The 19,458-nt window shown below is 32.8% G+C and overlaps 5 protein-coding genes across 5 annotated transcripts; 4 read left to right on the top strand and 1 right to left on the bottom strand.

Moving 5' to 3' along the window:
- Positions 1–778: 778 nt before the first annotated feature.
- Positions 779–4,060, top strand: FG386_003129 (uncharacterized protein; the record flags this gene model as incomplete). The annotated part of the gene is made up of 1 exon (XM_067342357.1): positions 779–4,060. The coding sequence occupies one exon, from the start codon at positions 779–781 to the stop codon at positions 4,058–4,060; it is 3,282 nt and encodes a 1,093-aa protein (XP_067198503.1).
- Positions 4,061–5,205: 1,145 nt separating this feature from the next.
- FG386_003140 (uncharacterized protein) lies at positions 5,206–7,503 on the bottom strand (the record flags this gene model as incomplete). Its single annotated transcript, XM_067342368.1, has 1 exon — positions 5,206–7,503. One exon carries the CDS (start codon positions 7,501–7,503, stop codon positions 5,206–5,208), a length of 2,298 nt encoding a protein of 765 aa, XP_067198514.1.
- Positions 7,504–7,946: 443 nt separating this feature from the next.
- On the top strand, positions 7,947–10,715 carry FG386_003151 (uncharacterized protein; the record flags this gene model as incomplete). Its single annotated transcript, XM_067342379.1, has 1 exon — positions 7,947–10,715. One exon carries the CDS (start codon positions 7,947–7,949, stop codon positions 10,713–10,715), a length of 2,769 nt encoding a protein of 922 aa, XP_067198525.1.
- A 755-nt stretch (positions 10,716–11,470) lies between these two features.
- On the top strand, positions 11,471–16,423 carry FG386_003162 (ATP-binding cassette protein 2; the record flags this gene model as incomplete). Its single annotated transcript, XM_067342390.1, has 1 exon — positions 11,471–16,423. The coding sequence occupies one exon, from the start codon at positions 11,471–11,473 to the stop codon at positions 16,421–16,423; it is 4,953 nt and encodes a 1,650-aa protein (XP_067198536.1).
- Positions 16,424–16,867: 444 nt separating this feature from the next.
- Positions 16,868–19,456, top strand: FG386_003173 (uncharacterized protein; the record flags this gene model as incomplete). The annotated part of the gene is made up of 1 exon (XM_067342401.1): positions 16,868–19,456. One exon carries the CDS (start codon positions 16,868–16,870, stop codon positions 19,454–19,456), a length of 2,589 nt encoding a protein of 862 aa, XP_067198547.1.
- Positions 19,457–19,458: the final 2 nt, after the last annotated feature.

The raw sequence follows: 19,458 nt of genomic DNA on the forward strand, positions 1-19,458 counted from the left end.
AGGGGGAGGAGAATGGGGGGAAGGAGGGGTAATAAAATAATAATCTAAAATTAATACATTAAAAGATACAATTTAGGAAAGTTGAAAGACAGGAGGAATAATATAACAATATATTATTGTTATAATATAGTATAGTAATAAAGGCATTGGGATACACGATATATTAATACCGGCGTTGGTTCGTCTATTCCAGTGTATGATAAAGCTATAGCACACTGTTAGGTGTTTTGCTTTTGTTTTAGCCTCAACAAAATTAAGCTGGCTAAATATTAAGGCAAACAAAGGTATTAGAACTGGTGGTTTTCTTGTAACCCCTTTTCCGAATTCAAACATAGATTAGTTACGAAGATTAACGACATAATAACAGTGGTATTATTGAAAAGGCGTAATATTTAACAGTAACATTGAACATAATATTAATAATAGATGTACCTAGTACATAATATCGTAAGGGTAGATAAAGCTCTCGATAAATAAGCTACTAATTAAAAAGCAAAATATACTTGATGATAATCATTTATGTTAAAGGACACCATTGAGCCATTATTTTTAGTAACGCTATTCCAACTTAACAAATTTCCTTTTTAAGTAATTAATAAGATTATCCGTCATATGACGAACAGCAAAATATTTCGAGGATAAACATTCTGACTAATTAAAACGAAGTGAAATTTTGGTACAAAATAAAGCAGTTGATTTATCACAATTTATGCTTTGGAAGAGAATAAAACATTCAAATAGTGAGTAAACATATAAACATTATATATGTAGATAAAGAATGTTAGGCAACAACTGTAATTCAAGGAGTACTGATGAAATTATTACTTTGTTGCATACATTTAAAACTGAATTGGAAGCAGTTTTAAGTAGAGAAAGCATTTTGGAAAATGCCAAGATCCGTTCCTACTTTGACTCCGAGGTAATGGGTATATCTTTGCACTCAATCCTCGAGTTAAAACGCTTCAAAAGGTTTGAAAAGGATTTCCACAAATTGTTCGATAGTAAGCAATCCGGAGAACACACAGATCAAGACAAAGAGAATAATAAAGATGATTGCGACCGTTTTTCCAACAAGGATGGTGCAGTTAATCTATCCACAAAGGAAAAGAATTTATTATCGCCCAGATATTATAGAGAACTAATGCATGCAACACTTTTGGCGGCAACCATTTCCCCACGACTAGATATTTGTGCTGTAGGCGGCAGCGAGATAAAAAAGACTGAAATAATTTCATTTAATTTTAAAATAGAGAGGACGAGATGTGAGCTCGATTTGGGTCAGGTGACAGAGGAGTTGAACAATTTTATCAGAAACTTCGGTGCAAGGAGAATATATGTAAAGCCAAAACTGGACGGAGAGAGGACTACCTTGATACTGCGTGACTTGGCCGATGGTACGTCGATCAGCGAGGAGGAGCTTTGCGAATTGTTAATTAATTGCCCTCAGATTTCGGAGTTTGACGATAAAGGAGACGGAGTTTCTAGCTGTGTGTTGGGTGTAAAGAGAGAGATAGATGGTACGTGGTTTATAACACTGATAAACGAGGAGTTGACTAAAGAGGTAGTTCTTTGGCTCAGAGAGCAGACTGTTCGTGGGAAGAAGCTCAAGGTTGGAGTGAAGTCAGAGCACAAAATTGCGAGCTTCCTTTCAATGATTTCAAACAGCGGCGAACAACACTTTAAATTACTTGCGGATGATAGTAATAATTCGAAGCAAATTCAGACAAATATGCTGGCACCCGGCCCTCCACGCGATGACAATGTTGCCACTGGAGTTTGTTCTGACCGATCTTCAGAGACAGAACACGTTGTGACCTCATCCCCCCCCTGTCACCCTTTTACAGGAGTGACTCTTAATAATAATAAAAATGCTCCCCAGTTGGAAGCTCCAATACCACCGCCACAGGGCGAAAATGGATTTAATATAAACACTAACACTGGTGGCGAAGAAATTAAGACTGGAGGAAAGAGTAGAAAGAATAAAAGAAAGAACAAAAAGAAAGACGTGAAAGCCAAGCCTGACGATTGCGTGAACATTAACGGCCACCATTATCTTCAAAGTGCACAACAGTACCCACCACATATATTTTACAGACACCCATCTGGAGCGCACTTTTTACCTGCAGATACAGGTTTCGGTATTGGTCCAGGGATGAACGATGTTTCGTCTCAGGTTTCTCCGCGTGGTCCTCCGCAGCCAACGATGTTTAAAACAGGAATGGGGAATAGCTGTTTTGTTATGCCCTTTTCCCGTGTTTCAGCTCCTGCACTGCTTCAGCGAGGAGCTGCGTTTTTGGGGAATTCAATTGCAAACAACGGTTTGGGAGATTTCACGATTTGTAATACTGGACCATTTAAAGAGAATGATAACGAAAAGGAAAACGACTGCAAAAGGATCGGTAAATATGGTGGTTGCAACACGGGACTCGTCGCTCCAGATAAAGAGTTTGCTGTTAATCACATTCAGAGGCTTAACAATAGAAATAACCCTCATTATAGCGGCTTTGTTGGGGAAGTTTGCGACAAAGGCACTGCTTCTGACGATAACATCCATACAAGGAGGCGCCTCGGTCCCAAGGATATGAATAGTGCTCGCTATTACGATCAAGGTCCTGATTATATTCAAGCCAGCCATAACGGCGGCGCATACTTGGGCAGTTCCGGCTCCCAGGGCCATGATTACTCTGGCGCTCATAGCAACGTTTCTAATGACAGCAGCCGAACTGCCCGTATTACGAATCTTGATCCAAGGGAAGGGCTGCACGATGTGAGGAAAACTGTATTGGAGGCAAAGAGGAAGCTGCTTGAAATGAGAGTTGCTAGCGACAACTACTTCGCGATGAATGGAAGTTGCTTCCCAAGAAACTTTATTGGTAACGGAATTCAAAATTTCGAAGATTTCGAGGTCAAGAGATTGTGTTTTAATGATGTTCCTCGCATTAACCACTCCAGTCAGCATCTTAATCGTTTGGGTTGCAATAGCCAACTCCAACCCCATTACAGTGACCATCATGTAAATGGCGTTCATCCCCAGTTAAGGCCCGGCATGGAGGTTGGAAGGAACTTGTACGAACAGGAACGTCTCTCCAGGTTGCCGTTCAACGCTCCCGTCACGGGTTTTCCTTTGAAAAGATGTTCAAATTGTGAGTTGGTGGTTGCATTGTACAAAAGACTGTGTAGTAGATTCACACAAGGAAGCGGCCAACAGCAGTATGAGGATTTTCTAGTGAGACTGTTGATGAGAGAGCTGATTGGCGTCAACTTAGGTAGTGCCGACGGCAATGTGAATAAAAAGAATTTTGAAGTCTGTATTAAGGTAAATGGGAACGACAAAAAAACTGGGAATGGTTGCAGCAATTATGGTAGCAATTCACACTTTAATACCGAGACCAGGGATATGTATATAACAAATCCCGTTTTAAGGATTGACGCTGCAAACTTTAAAAATAAGAATAACGATTTATCAAAAGACAAATCTGACGTTAATAAAAAGAAAAAGAATAAAAAGAAAGCCAAATGCGTTTCTCAAAAAGTTGACAGTGGTAAAGGAGCTACTTTAAATGCCAACGCAAGTGAAAACAAAAAAAAGAGTAACGGAAAAACCACCAAAATACCGAGCAAATCAAACGCTGCTGTGCCAACTGTCCATGGCGAGAGTCTCTGTCCAAGTGGTGGAAGAGATGAATTTGTGGGCCGTGTTGATGCTGGGTCTGACGAGTGCGGCGTTTATGAGGAGGAAGAGAGTTGCGTTTCAGAGACAGAAGGATGCAAAGAGAACGTATCTCGTGAAAACAGTAAACAGCGTACTTGCCAGTTGACTGGGGAAGTTAGCCACAGGGAAGACAGAGAGGAGGAATATGTGGATGCAGGTTATCATAAATTTGAACAGGAGGGTGAGGAGGTGTACGATGAGTATGGGGAGGGAAACGATAATGAGAACGAGAGTGGTGGTAATAACAAATCGTTCATTGCGGAGAGCGGTGCTTCTTTGAGGGAGAGCAAAAGAGCTGGTGCTGAAAATTTCCCCTCCATTTCTGAAACCATTATACATAAGAAATGAATGCCGTATTGTTTTAAAGACTATGTGTAAAGAGTCCCTCAAGTAACGACGGAATCTCGATCGCAGAACAAGCATTTTGCAAAAAAAGAAAACCCAATTTATCTGCCGAAGTTGAAAGAACTTCTGTAATGACTATCCGTTTATGTTCCACTAACAGTTCCAATATAGTGCCTGATCGTTCTTTATTTTACCCAATATTGCAAGAAACAAGGCCTTAACATCTTCTTTCACTGATGTTGAGTGATAACACTTACATATATAAAAAGTAAAAGTATATTTTTTGCTAATCAGTTCAGTTCTCTATTGCAAAAGAAGGGTATAATGTCGTTTATTTCTATTTCCGGTACCTATGATATTTGTCGGTACATTAAGTAAAATATGATTGCATGCGCGGGTACGTGTTTTTATAGGCATGTACTTGGAGTTGGAGTAATTAATTAAATTTTTGGTGTGTTGCTTCTGGTGCAAATTGGTTATTTTCTGGTTGGAATATTGCGAAGCACATGCAGTGTTGACGTGGAGTCTTCGTCCGCATTGATGAATAGTTTTTGTATGAGGTGTAATATTGATTAGAAAGGAAGTCAACATTTTATAGGTTGAAAAAGTGAAGTAGCGAGTCAAAAGGACGCAATTCGTGCATATGTGGGACCTAATAACACTCTTAAGTAGGATAAAGGCCCTTCTGCTGCAGAAATGCCGTTTTTTCAATGAGTTGCTGTCACTTTAATCAATTAATCGCTCCTTTTGTGTCTGCTTCGGTCTTTGTTGCTGCGTAGGACTACCCACTTTTAGTGGAATACTGAACTTGAAGCCGGTTTGCTTTCAGTATAGGAAGGATAAACCAGAGAAAGACGGGATTTCAGTTGCCCCTGGCGCGAGTAGTCCCTCTCCAGTACGAATTCCCGGTGTGTTAAGCGATACATCCGAGTGGCATCCCTGAATACTCTCTTTTGGAAAGAACCGAGGGAGAAAAAGGCAGTCTGTCAAAGCGAAACTAAGCAAGAACTTTTTAATTCAATTTCGACCAATTTGTTAAACGGATGCTAATTAGTTAATAAACAATGAAAAGCAATAACATCTTGAATTTTTGCTTGTGCGAATGAAATTCGGTCAGGCAAAGGTATTCTTTAATTTGGAGAAAGCAACTATATCAGAGGTCTTTTTTTAGCCATTGAGTTCCTAATGGATCTCAAAATGCTAGAGGAACCACTCCCGACGTCGTGATGCTTGTTTTCACTCATCTCCATTTTACTTTCCTCCTCCTCCAATATCTTAAGTCTGTCCGAGTAATTGACCCCCATTACTTTAAGTTTGTTGTTTGCAGTTAGTGCGGATGCAAATTTATTATTTAAGTCATTTTTATTCATCATTACCGATTTAGCCGTTGTAAACTTGCTAGAATAGTTTTTATTCTGATTGAAGCAATAATCATCGTTTTCATTGTCGTTGTAATTATCGTATTCGTATTTATAGTCAAGACTGTTGCTGAATTTTTTAGGATAACAAAAATTATTTTTGAATTTATGGCCTGTCACATTGTTTACTGATATGTAATTCAAAAAAGAATGATTCAATCTCTCCTTGTTGTACTTGCTGTCACATACGTCGCAACAGTGATAGTCACTTTTACCTTTGTTATTGTATTTTTCACCAAAATAACCCAGAAGATGTCTTCTTCTACATTCGCCGTATTTATTTAAGTTTAGTTGGTAATCAACTGCATTTTGAAATCTTTCGTCTCCCTCTCCACCTGGATGAACATCAAAATCATCATCCAATTTGATGTTGCACTGAGCAAACTCTACTACTGAATTTATGTTGTTTTGGTATTTTTCATAAGACTGATTTGCCTTTTCCTTAGACTTTAAATATAAATACTGCAAAGATTTTCTTTTTATGCAATTTAGTGTTTGTATATCCTTTTTAGAGTAGAACAACATGGCCCTGGAGTATTTTGAATCACGTCCTGCTCTTCCGCTTTGTTGGTAGTATGAATCTATGCTGTCTGGAATAGACGAATGTATTACAAACCTCACATTTGATTTATGCACCCCCATTCCAAATGCAATTGTTCCGACTAATACCTGTATTTTGTCGTCCAGCCACTCGTTTTGTATTTCTGTTCGCAACTTTAATGACAACCCCGCATGATAGCATTTGCTATTTATTCCGTTATCGTTCAAATACTTTGACAGAGTCTCGCTTGATTTCCTTTTGTTTACATACACAATCCCCATTATTTTGCCACTTTCTGTGTTTGGTTTTTTACTTTCAGAAAAGTTGTCATGGCCATAATCACTATCTTTTTTGTTCAGTCTACTGAAATACTCATTCATGTACAATATACTATTCAGTATTATTTCCTCTTGTGATAGATTATTCAAATAGTCATTTTTGTCAGTATTGTACACTGTATAGTGTATATTTGGTCTATTGAACGAATTTATTGATATATATGGATTTGCCAACTTTAATACATCCAGTATATCATTTTGGACCTTTGGAGACGCTGTCGCCGTGCAAGCCAGTATTGGAATATCTGAAAACACATTCTTTATGTTACCAAGTCTTCTATATGCAACTCTAAAATCGTGACCCCACTCGCTTATGCAATGTGCTTCGTCAATTGCAAAGCAAAATAAATTATTATTTATATATAAATTATACAAGCAATTTAAAACCCTCTCTGTGCCAAAACTTTCTGGAGTTATGTACACTATGCTATTTTGTGGTGTTTTTCTGCTCAAATCAGTATACAATTCTTCCAATGCTTTGTTTACAGATTGACTTTCCTCGCTTTTTTGCACAATTGCCGTGCTTAAGCCGTTGGACTTTATTCCCCACTTTTTTAATGAATTTATTTGGTCCTCTATCAGCGCTATTAGTGGGCTAACCACAACTGTTACCATTCCCTTACTTAGCGGTGGTATTTCCCTCACTTTTTTCTGATAAAATCTTAACAAACTTGGTAGTTGATATGTTAGTGACTTTCCGCCTCCAGTTGGAAGTATTAATACAACATCTCTTCTGTCGCAAACTAGTTTGTGTATCACCTCCTCCTGACCCACTCTATATCCAGGTATTTTTATTTCGCTTAAACACCATTTTAAGGCTTCTACAATCTCATCTCTATACAAATTTATATCTTTATCTTTAGTGCTACATTCTTTAATCTTCTGCCTTACTTTGCTTATTCTCAATTTGTATCCCTCAAATAACTCATTCAAATTATCTTCCTCTATTTTCTCCATTTTTATATTATTTTGTATTTCCTTCATTCTATTTATCCTCTCATCTTCAGAATTATAATACCCATCATTGTTTTCGACTTTACTTGTAGCTTCTCCTGAATCATTTACAAAGTTTTTTAGCGAAGATTGAACCCACTTCCCATTGTCCAGCTTATTTCCCACTTTTTTAATTTTTTTAATTGTGTCTATCATTTAATGCCTGTTAGGCTACAATACGTGTAAAAATACCAGAAAATTAATATTAAAAACAAAACCTTTTTTTTATTGTCAATTCTTCTTCTCAGTGTTGTTATCCAACTCTATTTTGCTTCTCTGTGATAACAAATATTATATAACACTAAGATGCTCTCTCCTCATTTGATTTGTACTCACTATCAGTCCAAAAAGCAATGGTTATGACCCTCTATTTATTATGATGATTATTTTTTTTCACTCAACTAGTTATTTTTAATGTGGATAATTTTTTAAAATAAATACCGGTATTCTAAATAAAAGTTTTTTAGCATGACTTTTTTCCCAAATATTACATACCGGTAAAAAATGACTTATTTAAAAAATTTAAATTAGGCAAATAAAAATAACGAATATAATTTTGTTAAATAGGCCATAATTTAAGTTATAAATTACGTCAAGATATGGAGGAGGAACTAATTGTAAATGAAATAAAAAACTTAAAGCACTCCAAATCGGAATTAAGTGCGTTTTTTGAAGTACTTAACAAAAATGAATTAATTGACTTGGAAATAACTGAGGTAATTGAGATGGTTGATTTAATAGTAAAAAAGAATGAAGATACAAGAATAATAATTTTTTTAATACTAGTTAATCGCTTGAAGATGATATATGATAAAATTAAGTTGTTCAAAAGTGACATTAAGAATAATATGAACAAAAAAAACAGCAAAGTTATTACAGAATTCGTTTTTTTGTCTGAATATATGAAAAACGGAAACGCAGTTAACGACTTATTTAATTATTACATTACAATATCCAGGGAGGATTCAAACAGTTGTAAGGATGAATTAATTTTTCAATTGCTTAGTAATTTATTTAAAGTACCATTTTTTTCAATGAATATAATAGTTGAAACCTTTTCTAATTCAAAACACAATGTGAGTCCATTTATTTTAGAAGAACACATACCATTTGAACTACAAGAGAATAATTTTTTTAATTATCTGTGGATATCAACTTTGGACACTATAAATAAAAAAAATATAAATATTGATTGTGATAGTAAATGCATTAATTTTCTAAGATATTTTTTTAAGAGAATGTTTACGAGAGGTTATTGCAAAAACTTGTGTGTGCTATTTACTGATATTATAAATGGGAATACATATTATAGTTTTAAAGAAATAGAGTTTGATATTAAGAGGGTTTTTTTAAATGTAATTAAAATTTTAACCCATATTGATGACAAGAAGATTACAGAGAGGTTTATATTACAATTGTTAAATCAAATAGAAGAAAAGAATATTACTGTAATTAGCGAAAGAATTACAATAGTGGATTTGCCAGATAAAAGTTTAACATTAAATTTACTCTCTGCTATTACAGATTACTGTATAATTAATAATAACGAAATTTGTATTCAAACTTTGTTTAAAGAGAAGCTATCTTTAAATTTGTGTATCTCTTTCCTAGATATTTCATTATTGAATATATCGAATAAGAGTCAAGTGGATAAAATTACTTTTCTTAAAGGTGAATTTGACTATATAATATTTTTTAAAGCTAACATGGAGAAAGGAGAAAATCATAATTGTGGGATGCTGGACTTATTTTGCGAAAAATTTATTGATTACTTTGAATTTTACAAGAAAACTTTAGAAACCTTATTAAAACAATGGGAGTTAAATGACGATTCAGAAAAAAATTCATATACTCTATCTGTGTTAATTATTAAATTGATATCAATTGTTTTATTTATTAAAGCCTCAACAAATGAATTTGATAAAACTGTATCTGAATTACTATCTAGTCACTATATATTCGTTTCAAATGGAATACAAGCAAGACTTAAAAGCATTGATCCAATAGTACGTTATTCATCAATGTACTTGGGTGAATTTTATTTTAATGTTCTAACTTTATTGTTTCCTTCAAATGAACAATTTAATGAAAATAATGGATATTTAACAACAGAAGAAACTCCAAAGTTTGAAGAATTAAATTGTTTGAACGATTCTATAAAAAGAAGGTACTTGTATCACTTAAAACACTCAACTAATACAATCATTGTTTCAAGTAGAAATATAGACGAGAAAACTGTTTCAATTGTCAATGGGGGGCTATTAGATGAAAATGCAAAAGCTAAGGATGGCTTAGAAGAAGATAATAACCAACTATTTGTTAAGAAATTAGACAGTTCTAAAGGTAAACATGTTATTCATGATAGTGATGATGTTTTCTGGGACAATGCTCCAAACATTAAAAAAAAAGATTCTCTTAAATCTAGTCAAATAAGTTGTTCGAAATTAAGTCAGAACGATAATTTAAAACCTCAGTCAAAAGTTGTTATTAAGTCTTTTGAACTAATAACTTTTTACACTGATGACAAAAAATCCTCGCAAATTTTAGATAAAGAGGAAATATTGCTCCAAGTATTGAATGATTTACTTTTAAATATAAAAGAAGACACGTCAGACTATGACTATATAATCATACCACTAATAGATAAGCTAATATCATTTAATGAGAAAGAACTAAGATACACATCTTTGTTAGTAATATCAAAGATAATAGAACTAAAGACAGAATTAATCACAACTCATATTATTGGTTACGCTTGTAACATTAATAATTCAATTCCAATGGACACAAAAATTTTACTTTTAAATTCATTAATTCTGGCTTGTAGGAATCTATCAAATTACAGGGAAAACAACCACGAAAATAACAGCAAACATACCACTTCATACTCTTTTAACGGAAAGAAAAACAAATCTGCGATTAATTTATTTGATAAGTATTCATTAATTTGGTCATCAAATTTGGTTAAATATTTAATTGATATCATAAAACAGTCACAACAAGTGCAGTATGAAAAAATTCCAAACATATTCTTCATAACTTCCTTGGAGTTATTTAACAACATCATTTTAAATACGTCAGTAAACAACGTTCACACAAATCAAATTTACACTTTCGGACTTGAGATTATATTTGGGATAAATACAAAAGAGAACTCTCTATTTCAGGACCCAACTATTAGAAAATCACTATATCTACTATCATTCAACATTATGCAAAAGTGTAACAACTCGTTAAAAAGAGACACATGTGCCAAAAGTATAGTCAACGAAATAATTAATTGGTTCATTAATAATGAAATTTATGAAAGAGATGACAGTTGCATTGAAATTATAAAACAAATAAAAAACTGTGTTATTTTTTATTGAGCGACCCATAAATGGCGGTAGCTCAAAGAGTTAATTTTGGTAGATGAAATGGGGAAAAAGACAAGTATATTTAAAATTTATTGTTAATGAATATTCCAAAAGGTTTTTTCTTAAAGAGTGTGATCACAAAAAGACTTTGTTATTGCAGCGAATATTACTAAGTTTTGTTGACGCAGTCATTTTCTTAAATGTTACTAGGCTTATTTATTCTCCTAATTTCAGGTGTAATATATCATCTATTAAATTACACTCTTATGGCGCCTAATCCTTTTTTTTGAATCCCAAACCCATTATCATCGTTGAAAAGTTAATGTGAAAAAGTTGAAGACAAAGAAAAATAAACGATTTAAGATTGAATAAATAGGATAGGATTCAATAGTTTTTTTTTTTCAAGTTTACATTTGATTTTTTTAAATGATTTTTAAGCAGAAGGTTATGTTAATTTACTAAATTTTTTTGACATTACAAAGGGACACATTTCTATGTTTGGTTATTTTGTTTACTCACTCTAGAAAAAAGGTAATAACATATAATTGGTTATATTTTATTTATTGAAAGTGAATCAGAATACTTTTAATTTTTTAATGTATAGTTTTAATACATTTTTTTTTGAAATATTATAATAAATGGTTTGAAATTTAGGAGTTATTCATATGTAAATAAAAATATACATATTTAAATCTTTTTTATAAATTTAAGTTGAATTGAAACTTAGTTTTGAATAGCAAGGAAAGTAGATATATAGAGAGAAAGAGATGGGAGTTATTGGTTCCTTTAAAAATGAAGAAAAATTGGGTAATGAAGATTTATGCTCTAAAGAGAACCCCATTTCAAAAAAGAAAAATCAAAGCTGGTTGAGCTTCTTGTATTCATATCTTCAGTTCTCATGGGTTACGAAGTGGGTATATTTGGGATCTAAAAGATCACTTCCCTCAAACATATTGCCTGATCTTCCAGATTCGGATGGTACTGAATATTGGTATAAAATGTTCGAGAACGCAGTAGAAAAAGAGCGAATAAAGGAGATGTCTTCATTTGATCGTAAGGTGTTAGTTGTAAGGGCACTTTGGAAGTGTTTATACGGTCAGTTAATAATGTTAATAACACTAAAAGGTTCATGGGAGATTTGCCAATATGTTTATAATACTGTGGTGCGATGTTTTATAGAATATAAGGAATTTGAAAATAAAGCAGAAAAAACTGGTTTAAGGGAAGATAGAATGAAGGCAGTTGATAGTGGTTTTAAGAATGCCTTCTTATTATTATTTTTTCACTTGGTACATGTATATATAAATACGCAATTCAATTTTTGGGAGTCTAGAGTTGTATTAAGAATACAAACATGTTTAAAAACATCTATTTTCAAAAACTTGTTGGAGAACAAATCATGTGTTAGAAATGTACTGGCGAATGGCAAAAAAATAACTAATTTGGAAGATACAAAACTCGACATAGATTCATTTGACAAAGAATTGCTTAAAGATGATGTGTGTCTTGATATAGGTACAAGTGTTAAATCTGAAAATAATAATGATTTTAATTATACTCCTTCAAATACCAAAGAAAGCAATGACGGAGTAATTAATGTTAACTATACCTCTTCAACTAATGCATTTAATTTATTGATGGTAGACGTAGACGATATAGAAGACTTAATTATGGCAATGACACACTTTATTCTCCTTCCTTTCAGATTATTGGTTGCATCACTTTTAATGTATAAAAATATAGGAGAATCAGCAATACCCGGTGTGATATTAATGATTGCAATGATAATATTAATGATAATTGTTGATGTGTTGTCAGCATTGTTAAAGGGACCATTGTTGTATTGGCGAGACAAACGTTTGGCTAAGCTTCACGAGGTATTAAGCAAAGTAAGAGGAATTCGGATATTAGGTTGGTCTAGATTTGCAGAGGAAAGTGTGCTTAATGTCAGAAGGAAAGAAATAGTATGTTTGTGTAATATTATACTATTTTCCATTTTGTCAAATATATTCTTTAGAATAGCAATTTCAGGGTCAGTGGTTGCAATAATGATATATCATACCAGAAATGCCCTTAACATACCTGGATTCTCACCTGGAGGCAATATAAGTCATAGTTCACTAAAAGAGTTGGATTTTAAAGCTTCTGATATAATACCGTTAATACAAGTGATAAATTATGTTGCAGGAATACTTCGATCGATTCCGAGTTCATTAAATATGGTTATTGAAGGTTGGATATCACTAAAGAGATTCAGTTATCACTTAGGCTATTCAGGCGATGATTTGGAAAACAGTGAATTTGAAAATGATAAATTAAGCATTGGTATTTTTGGAGAGAACCGAAAAGATGAAAAAACGCCATTAATACCCAAAACAGAATCTGTTAATAGTAACATAAATGTGGATTTAAAGGATCTTCAACATATATCAGATGAATATTTGCCTATTAGAGCACAGTACAACAACATAAGTGTTTATTTAAACGGACTGGAGTATAATTGGGAATCTAAGGATAGTGAATGCAGGAACAATTTTAAATTATATGTTCCAGAAATGAAAATTTTGGGTAATTCGTGTCATTTAATAGTAGGCGGAACAGGATCTGGAAAAAGTACGTTATTATGTGGTATATTGGGAGAGATATATTCAAAGAAGGGTGTAAGGTTTTTGAATAATCAAGATAACACAATAGGTTATTGTAGTGAGGAACCATGGATACCAATTGGAACAATAAGATCTGCAATATTATTTGAGAGGCCATATAACGAGAAGCGTTATCAAAAAATAGTGGACTCGTGCCTGCTTAAAGAGGATTTTTTGCAATGGCAAGAGGGTGATTTGAGATTGTTGGATGATGGTGGTCATGTATTATCTGGTGGTCAGAGATCGAGATTAACATTAGCAAGGGCGTTGTATGGTTTTATAACAGATAGGGAGGAGTATAATATTATTAAAGAAAACAGAAATAATACTAATATTAAATTTGATACAAGATTATTTTTATTTGATGATGTTTTTACATCCTTAGATCCGAATGTAGCTAGAAAAATATTTTATAATTTGTTTAACTTAAATGATGGTTTACTAGTAGGAAATAACTACTCAACTGTAATGATATTGAATAAAACAGTGTTGTTTTGTCTACTTGATGAAAAACTATCTAAAAGCGAGTTGGGTGAAAAGTTTGGAGTAGAACTAAGTATTTGGAATATTAATCAAGGCGAGGATGTCAATACGGTTGAGTTAATTGCTGATTATGATTTATTCAAGTTAAATCACACAAATGAAATAAAATGCAATCAAAACAACGGAAGAGTATTGGGTGATGATGTAAGTGACGTAAGTAGCAATGGGACGGGTATAGGTAGTAATGACTACTCGTCAATTTCAAACGTTGAAGATAATAACAATTTAAACGCAACTTTATCAAGTGTAAATAGCAATAATAGTAATATTGTTAGTAATAACATTAATAACAGTATTATAGAGGTTTCAGAAAGGCCAGAATTAAGGAAAAGATGTTATTCGATTGAAAAAGATAAAAATGGATTAGACAGTAGCACAGTAACAAATAAAAACAAGAAGTACGAAAGTTACTCATCTTTAGATTTTTACAGTGAGGAAATAGTGGGCTTTCAAGACGAGAGTGGTCGTAGAAATATTCCATTTAGGTTATATAAATGGTATATTTCGAAAGTTGGTGTTGCTTTATTTATATTTTTATCAGTGTTAATAGCAGTTGGTATATTATTTGAGAATGGTCAAGATCTTGTATTAGTGGAATGGACAGGTTTCACTTCGCGTGGAAGCAAAACATCTTCTCTAAATAAGGGAGGTATTATTAATGACAATTCCTCAACAATTATGTCCCAATCATTATCTTCTTCTGCACATCTAAGTGGCCAGAATTCGTTAAAAAGTAGTATTGATTTAAACAAAGGATATTTATATGGATTGATAACTGTATTTTTGATTACAGTAACTGTGACTTTGGTACTAAAATCACTTCAAGTATACGGTACTGTAAAAGCAGCGAACGTAATACACAACGAAATGTTAAGAGGTGTTTTGAACACATCTTTGGACTTTTTCGATCGTAACACGAATGGACAAATAATAAATCGTTTTTGTTTAGATATGACAACAATAGACAAGAGTACGATGTTTAAGATATCTTCTTTTATATCAATAGTGTTAGAAATTACGATAAGAGGTGGATTTATAATATATGTATTCCCGTGGTTATTACTGCTAATACCTCCAATATGTTGTTTTGCATGGTATTGGCTATTTCAATACTTCAGACACACATCTAGGGAGTTGTTTATGTCAAACTTAACGGCACACACACCAGTATGTAACATTTATACACAGGCATTGATGGGAGGTCCTATAATCCGTGCATTTAGATGCGAGGATGTTTACTTGGACAGAAATTTGCATTGCATTGACAATTTACAAAAAATAAAGTTTATGAGATTTAGTGCATCACAATGGATAAGCGTAAGAATGCAGCTACTTATGTTACCTTTAACGGCCTGTATAACAGTGGTACCGATAATATTTAATATTTTTGGCATAAATATAGGATTTCTAAAGTCATCCAGTATTGGAAAGGTAAGTGAAGGTGCCTGGGGTCTCGCTCTTATATATGCAATGTCATATGCTCCGTTGATAAATGATTCATTCACTGCCTTTACATCATTGGAAAAGTCAATGTGTGCTGTTGAAAGAGTTTCATTGTTTTTGAACGATTTAGAAGAATCTAAAAGGAAAGAGTTCAACGAAGAATACCACAACTCGTCATATGAGGAGTTTAAGTTGAATAATTCATCACAATTGTCAAAAAAGGGACTAAATATATATGAACTGAAAGTTGAATACGAGAACAATTCGCTGGGTATTTGGATAAGAAATGAGTTTATCAATTACGGCGAGTGTATAGGCATAATTGGAAGAACAGGCAGTGGGAAAACAACATTTTTAAACTCAATATTAGGTCTAACACCTATAAATAGTGGTCTGGTGTTCCTGGATGGTGTATGGATGTATAATCGGGAAATGAGATTGAACGAAAATGAATATATTGGTGTTTTACCACAAAATTCAATAGGATTCGATGGTTGGACCATTCGTAAATTTTTAGATCCATTCGACGAGATAGACGACGACAAATTAATTTGGGATGGCATTGCTATATGCGGTCTTGAGAATACTCTTTTATCTATTAACAATATAAGTCCACTTTATGCTAAGATAGACAATGATGCATCTACAAATTCTTCAATTAAGCGAAGAAAGTCGAGTTTGGGAGCTAAGAATAAGTTTACACAGAAACACTTACGTCAACTTGCTTTGGCTAGACTATTTATACATAGATTAAAGTACAAGATAATATTGGTAGATGAACCACCTGAAGAGTTTTCGAACAATAAGACGTACAATAATGTTAACGATTATAGAGATGGTTATTTTAAAAAGCCCTCTACGTGTATTGACAATTCATCAGATAATCAGTATTTGGAAGTGGAGGAGATGATTTCCAAGTACATGAGGCACTGTGTTGTATTCATTGTTGCGCATAATTATAAGTCACTCAAATGCTGTAGCAAAATATGGTTATTATCTAATGGTTCGAAGGTGGCAGAATGCTCATTTTCGCAAGTAAACAGCCAGGAACTACTAGCTGACTTTCTAATTTCAAGAAACAAAAAATGATTTTTAGTTTAAAATAGTCACTTATAGCAATGACATTATTAGTTTAGCATTCATGAAGTTGAATATTTTGTATTAAAATATACAAACACTAGATTTTTAATAACATAATTAAAAAGTTAGAATAAATCACATGTAATCGTTTAGTTTTATGTTGTTTTTTCACATTAAAACAAGAACTGCACACCTCCTTTATTTGATACAAGTACGAGCTTGTTAATTAATATTTTTTTTTTTGTCACGTAAATTACATTCATGCATTTTATTTCTAAGCCTTATTTATGCCGGTGTTGGTGGTGCGAATTGGGTTGGGGCAGAAAAAAAGGTTACCGCCTATAGTTTGTCAAAGAATTTGAATTATTTAGTGGGAAATACAGGAATAGCTGAATTGTTGAAAAGGCAATTGGACTAAAACCTCCATAATTGTGGTTATTTGAGTTGATTTGAATGATTTCAAGTGTTACCTCCAGTTTGGTTGAGGAAATCAAAAACAGGAAATGCGTTGATTTAATGAAAGAGAATGAACACGGCGTATTAAACGACGACTATAACAATGAAGCTTTTAACCTAATTGACTTAATAATTCCTTCAAAGCAGGTGGAGAAATGTTTATTTGTAGGAGACGTGGTTTCGGACCTATTGGATTTCGATATATTTTGTTTAACTTGGGAAAATATAGGCAAAAGTGTAAAGTCAATATTATCACATTTGGATGCAAAGGTAAACAGCATCACATTTATAATTCAGGAGCCTTTGATAGATTTATTAGGGAATATAATTGAGGCACTAAGAGAGCTTGAAAAAACTGGAATATTAGTAACGAATATAAACATATTTGTGCCCTATAACTCTGAGATACACATTGAGTATTCGAAAATAATGGGTATATTGAAATACGAATACAACAATAGAAGTACTACAAATTTTGATTTTAGTAGTATGCAAAATTTTATATATATGGAGCAAAAAGAAAAAGATAAAACCGTATTAAGAATAAAAGAGTTAAATTTAAAAAGCTTATTTTACTGTGATATTAGTGCCTTGTTCGGAAGCAAAACGATATCATCTATATGCACATGTACGGAATACACTGAATTGTTGAATCCCCTTTTAGAATCAGACTTGGATGAAATATACAAAAAAGTGAACATTGAGAGGAAGAAAAATAATAACAAATATGTAATTCCAAAGTTATTTAGTGTAGATAGTGTAAGGAAAAATATAAATTTGCTTGATCTAGACAATCTGCCGTTAGAACTAAAATTAAAGTACTCAAGGCACGTTTTACAGATGTTAACATTCATTTTGCGAGAATTTAATATTGCTTTAAATAAAGCAAATATAAATTTATTGTCACTAGGACCAAGTTCAAAAATTATATCTGACACATTCTACAATAGTTATAATGAGATAATAAGGCGTATGAATGGTTTTAACGCTAAACATGAAAAGGAAGTTGGTTCAAATGAAATAACTATATTATTTATGGATAGGAGTATGGATTTAATATCGCCTATATATTCGCCAATTAAAAATATGAATGTAAGTGACGAGGGTATATTCACGAGATTCGATGATGGGACAATCGAATACATGGACGAGTTAATAAATAAAAGACTGGAATATGTTCAGGAAAACAGTGACATTGGCAGTAATTCGTGTGAGAAAATGGAAGCTTTTGAAGAGAATTACGAAAAAGATATGGAACAAATAACGAATCCAATATATTTGTCAATAATGTTGGATCCGGATAAACTCCAAAAGGATTTATTATTATCAGAGAATTATCCGGTGCTATCGTACAAATTCATATCGTCCTTGGAGGACTTGGAAATATTGGTGAGATCAGGAGAGAAAGAGTTTGTTTTCGAAAAAAGAAAGAGTGTAGTATCTAAAATTAGGTCATTGTTTAGAACAAACACTAAATTATTTGGCGACAATTCATGGTTATATTTACTTTCAAATATAAAGCAGTCGAATTATACAAAGCTATTTTGGAACCAGTTGTTGGAATTGCAGTATAAAACTTGCTCACTCAGTACAAGTAGAAAAAGAGTCCTACTGTTAAGTACAATCAAAGAATATTTGCGTTATATATACGAAAATGAAATAGTCGATAATAATTCTAACGCAACTTGTGATTTTGGCATTAACACTGAAAGCGACAATTTAAGCGAGGAGTGCGACATAATAAAAGAACTAGTGAGTGTATTACTGAACATAAGGACAAAATTGTTGCCTGACTCTGTAACTGATATATTGACCAAGTTTGAGAACTACGATAAGAGTGTTTTTGAAAATTCGGAATTAAGTAGTTTAAGTATAGACGCAACCGTGTTCTTGGGTATAATACATATATTTTTGCTGCAAGTGTTTCCAATAGAGCATTTAAATTCATACAGCTCAATATTTGTAAAGGATCTCAAGAAAAAATTCACCACTTCTTCATTTGAAAATATATTAACAAGCAATAACGATGTTTACTGTTCTGAACAAAATAATCTCTATAGTGATAAAATGTTATCATTGGCTATTTCATGCTCAAGTTACGAAGGACCTGATTGCAAATTATCACATTATGGTACTGGTAATACGTGTTTGAATAGCAAAATCAAGCTAAAGTTAAATGATATCAGGAACTCAAGAAGCAAAATAAATTATAAAGAGTACAGGAACTTCCAATTTTCCCCACTATTGCCTAAAAAAAACAATTACCCTCGGGAATTCTCAACTCTCATATCGCAAATATTGCTTACTATAACTAAAAAAAACAAAAGTGAATCTGATTCACAAGAAGAATACGATAACTTTATACTTTCAGACCTGAATATGCTTAGGATAAAGAACAACAATGATGCCTGTAAAAAGACGATAATAGTAAATATAATAGGTAATGTGTCCATATATGAAATACTCGAAATTGAAAAACTGTCAACTCTTTTAAAAAAAGAAATTAATAACCAAGAATATAAAATTATTGTACTAACAGATCAGTTATTTTCTTCTATCGCTTTTAATAATTACTTTGTATCATAATT

This window comes from Cryptosporidium ryanae (genome assembly GCF_009792415.1).
Source record: "Cryptosporidium ryanae isolate 45019 chromosome Unknown contig_67, whole genome shotgun sequence".
Taxonomy (NCBI): Eukaryota; Apicomplexa; class Conoidasida; order Eucoccidiorida; family Cryptosporidiidae; genus Cryptosporidium; species Cryptosporidium ryanae.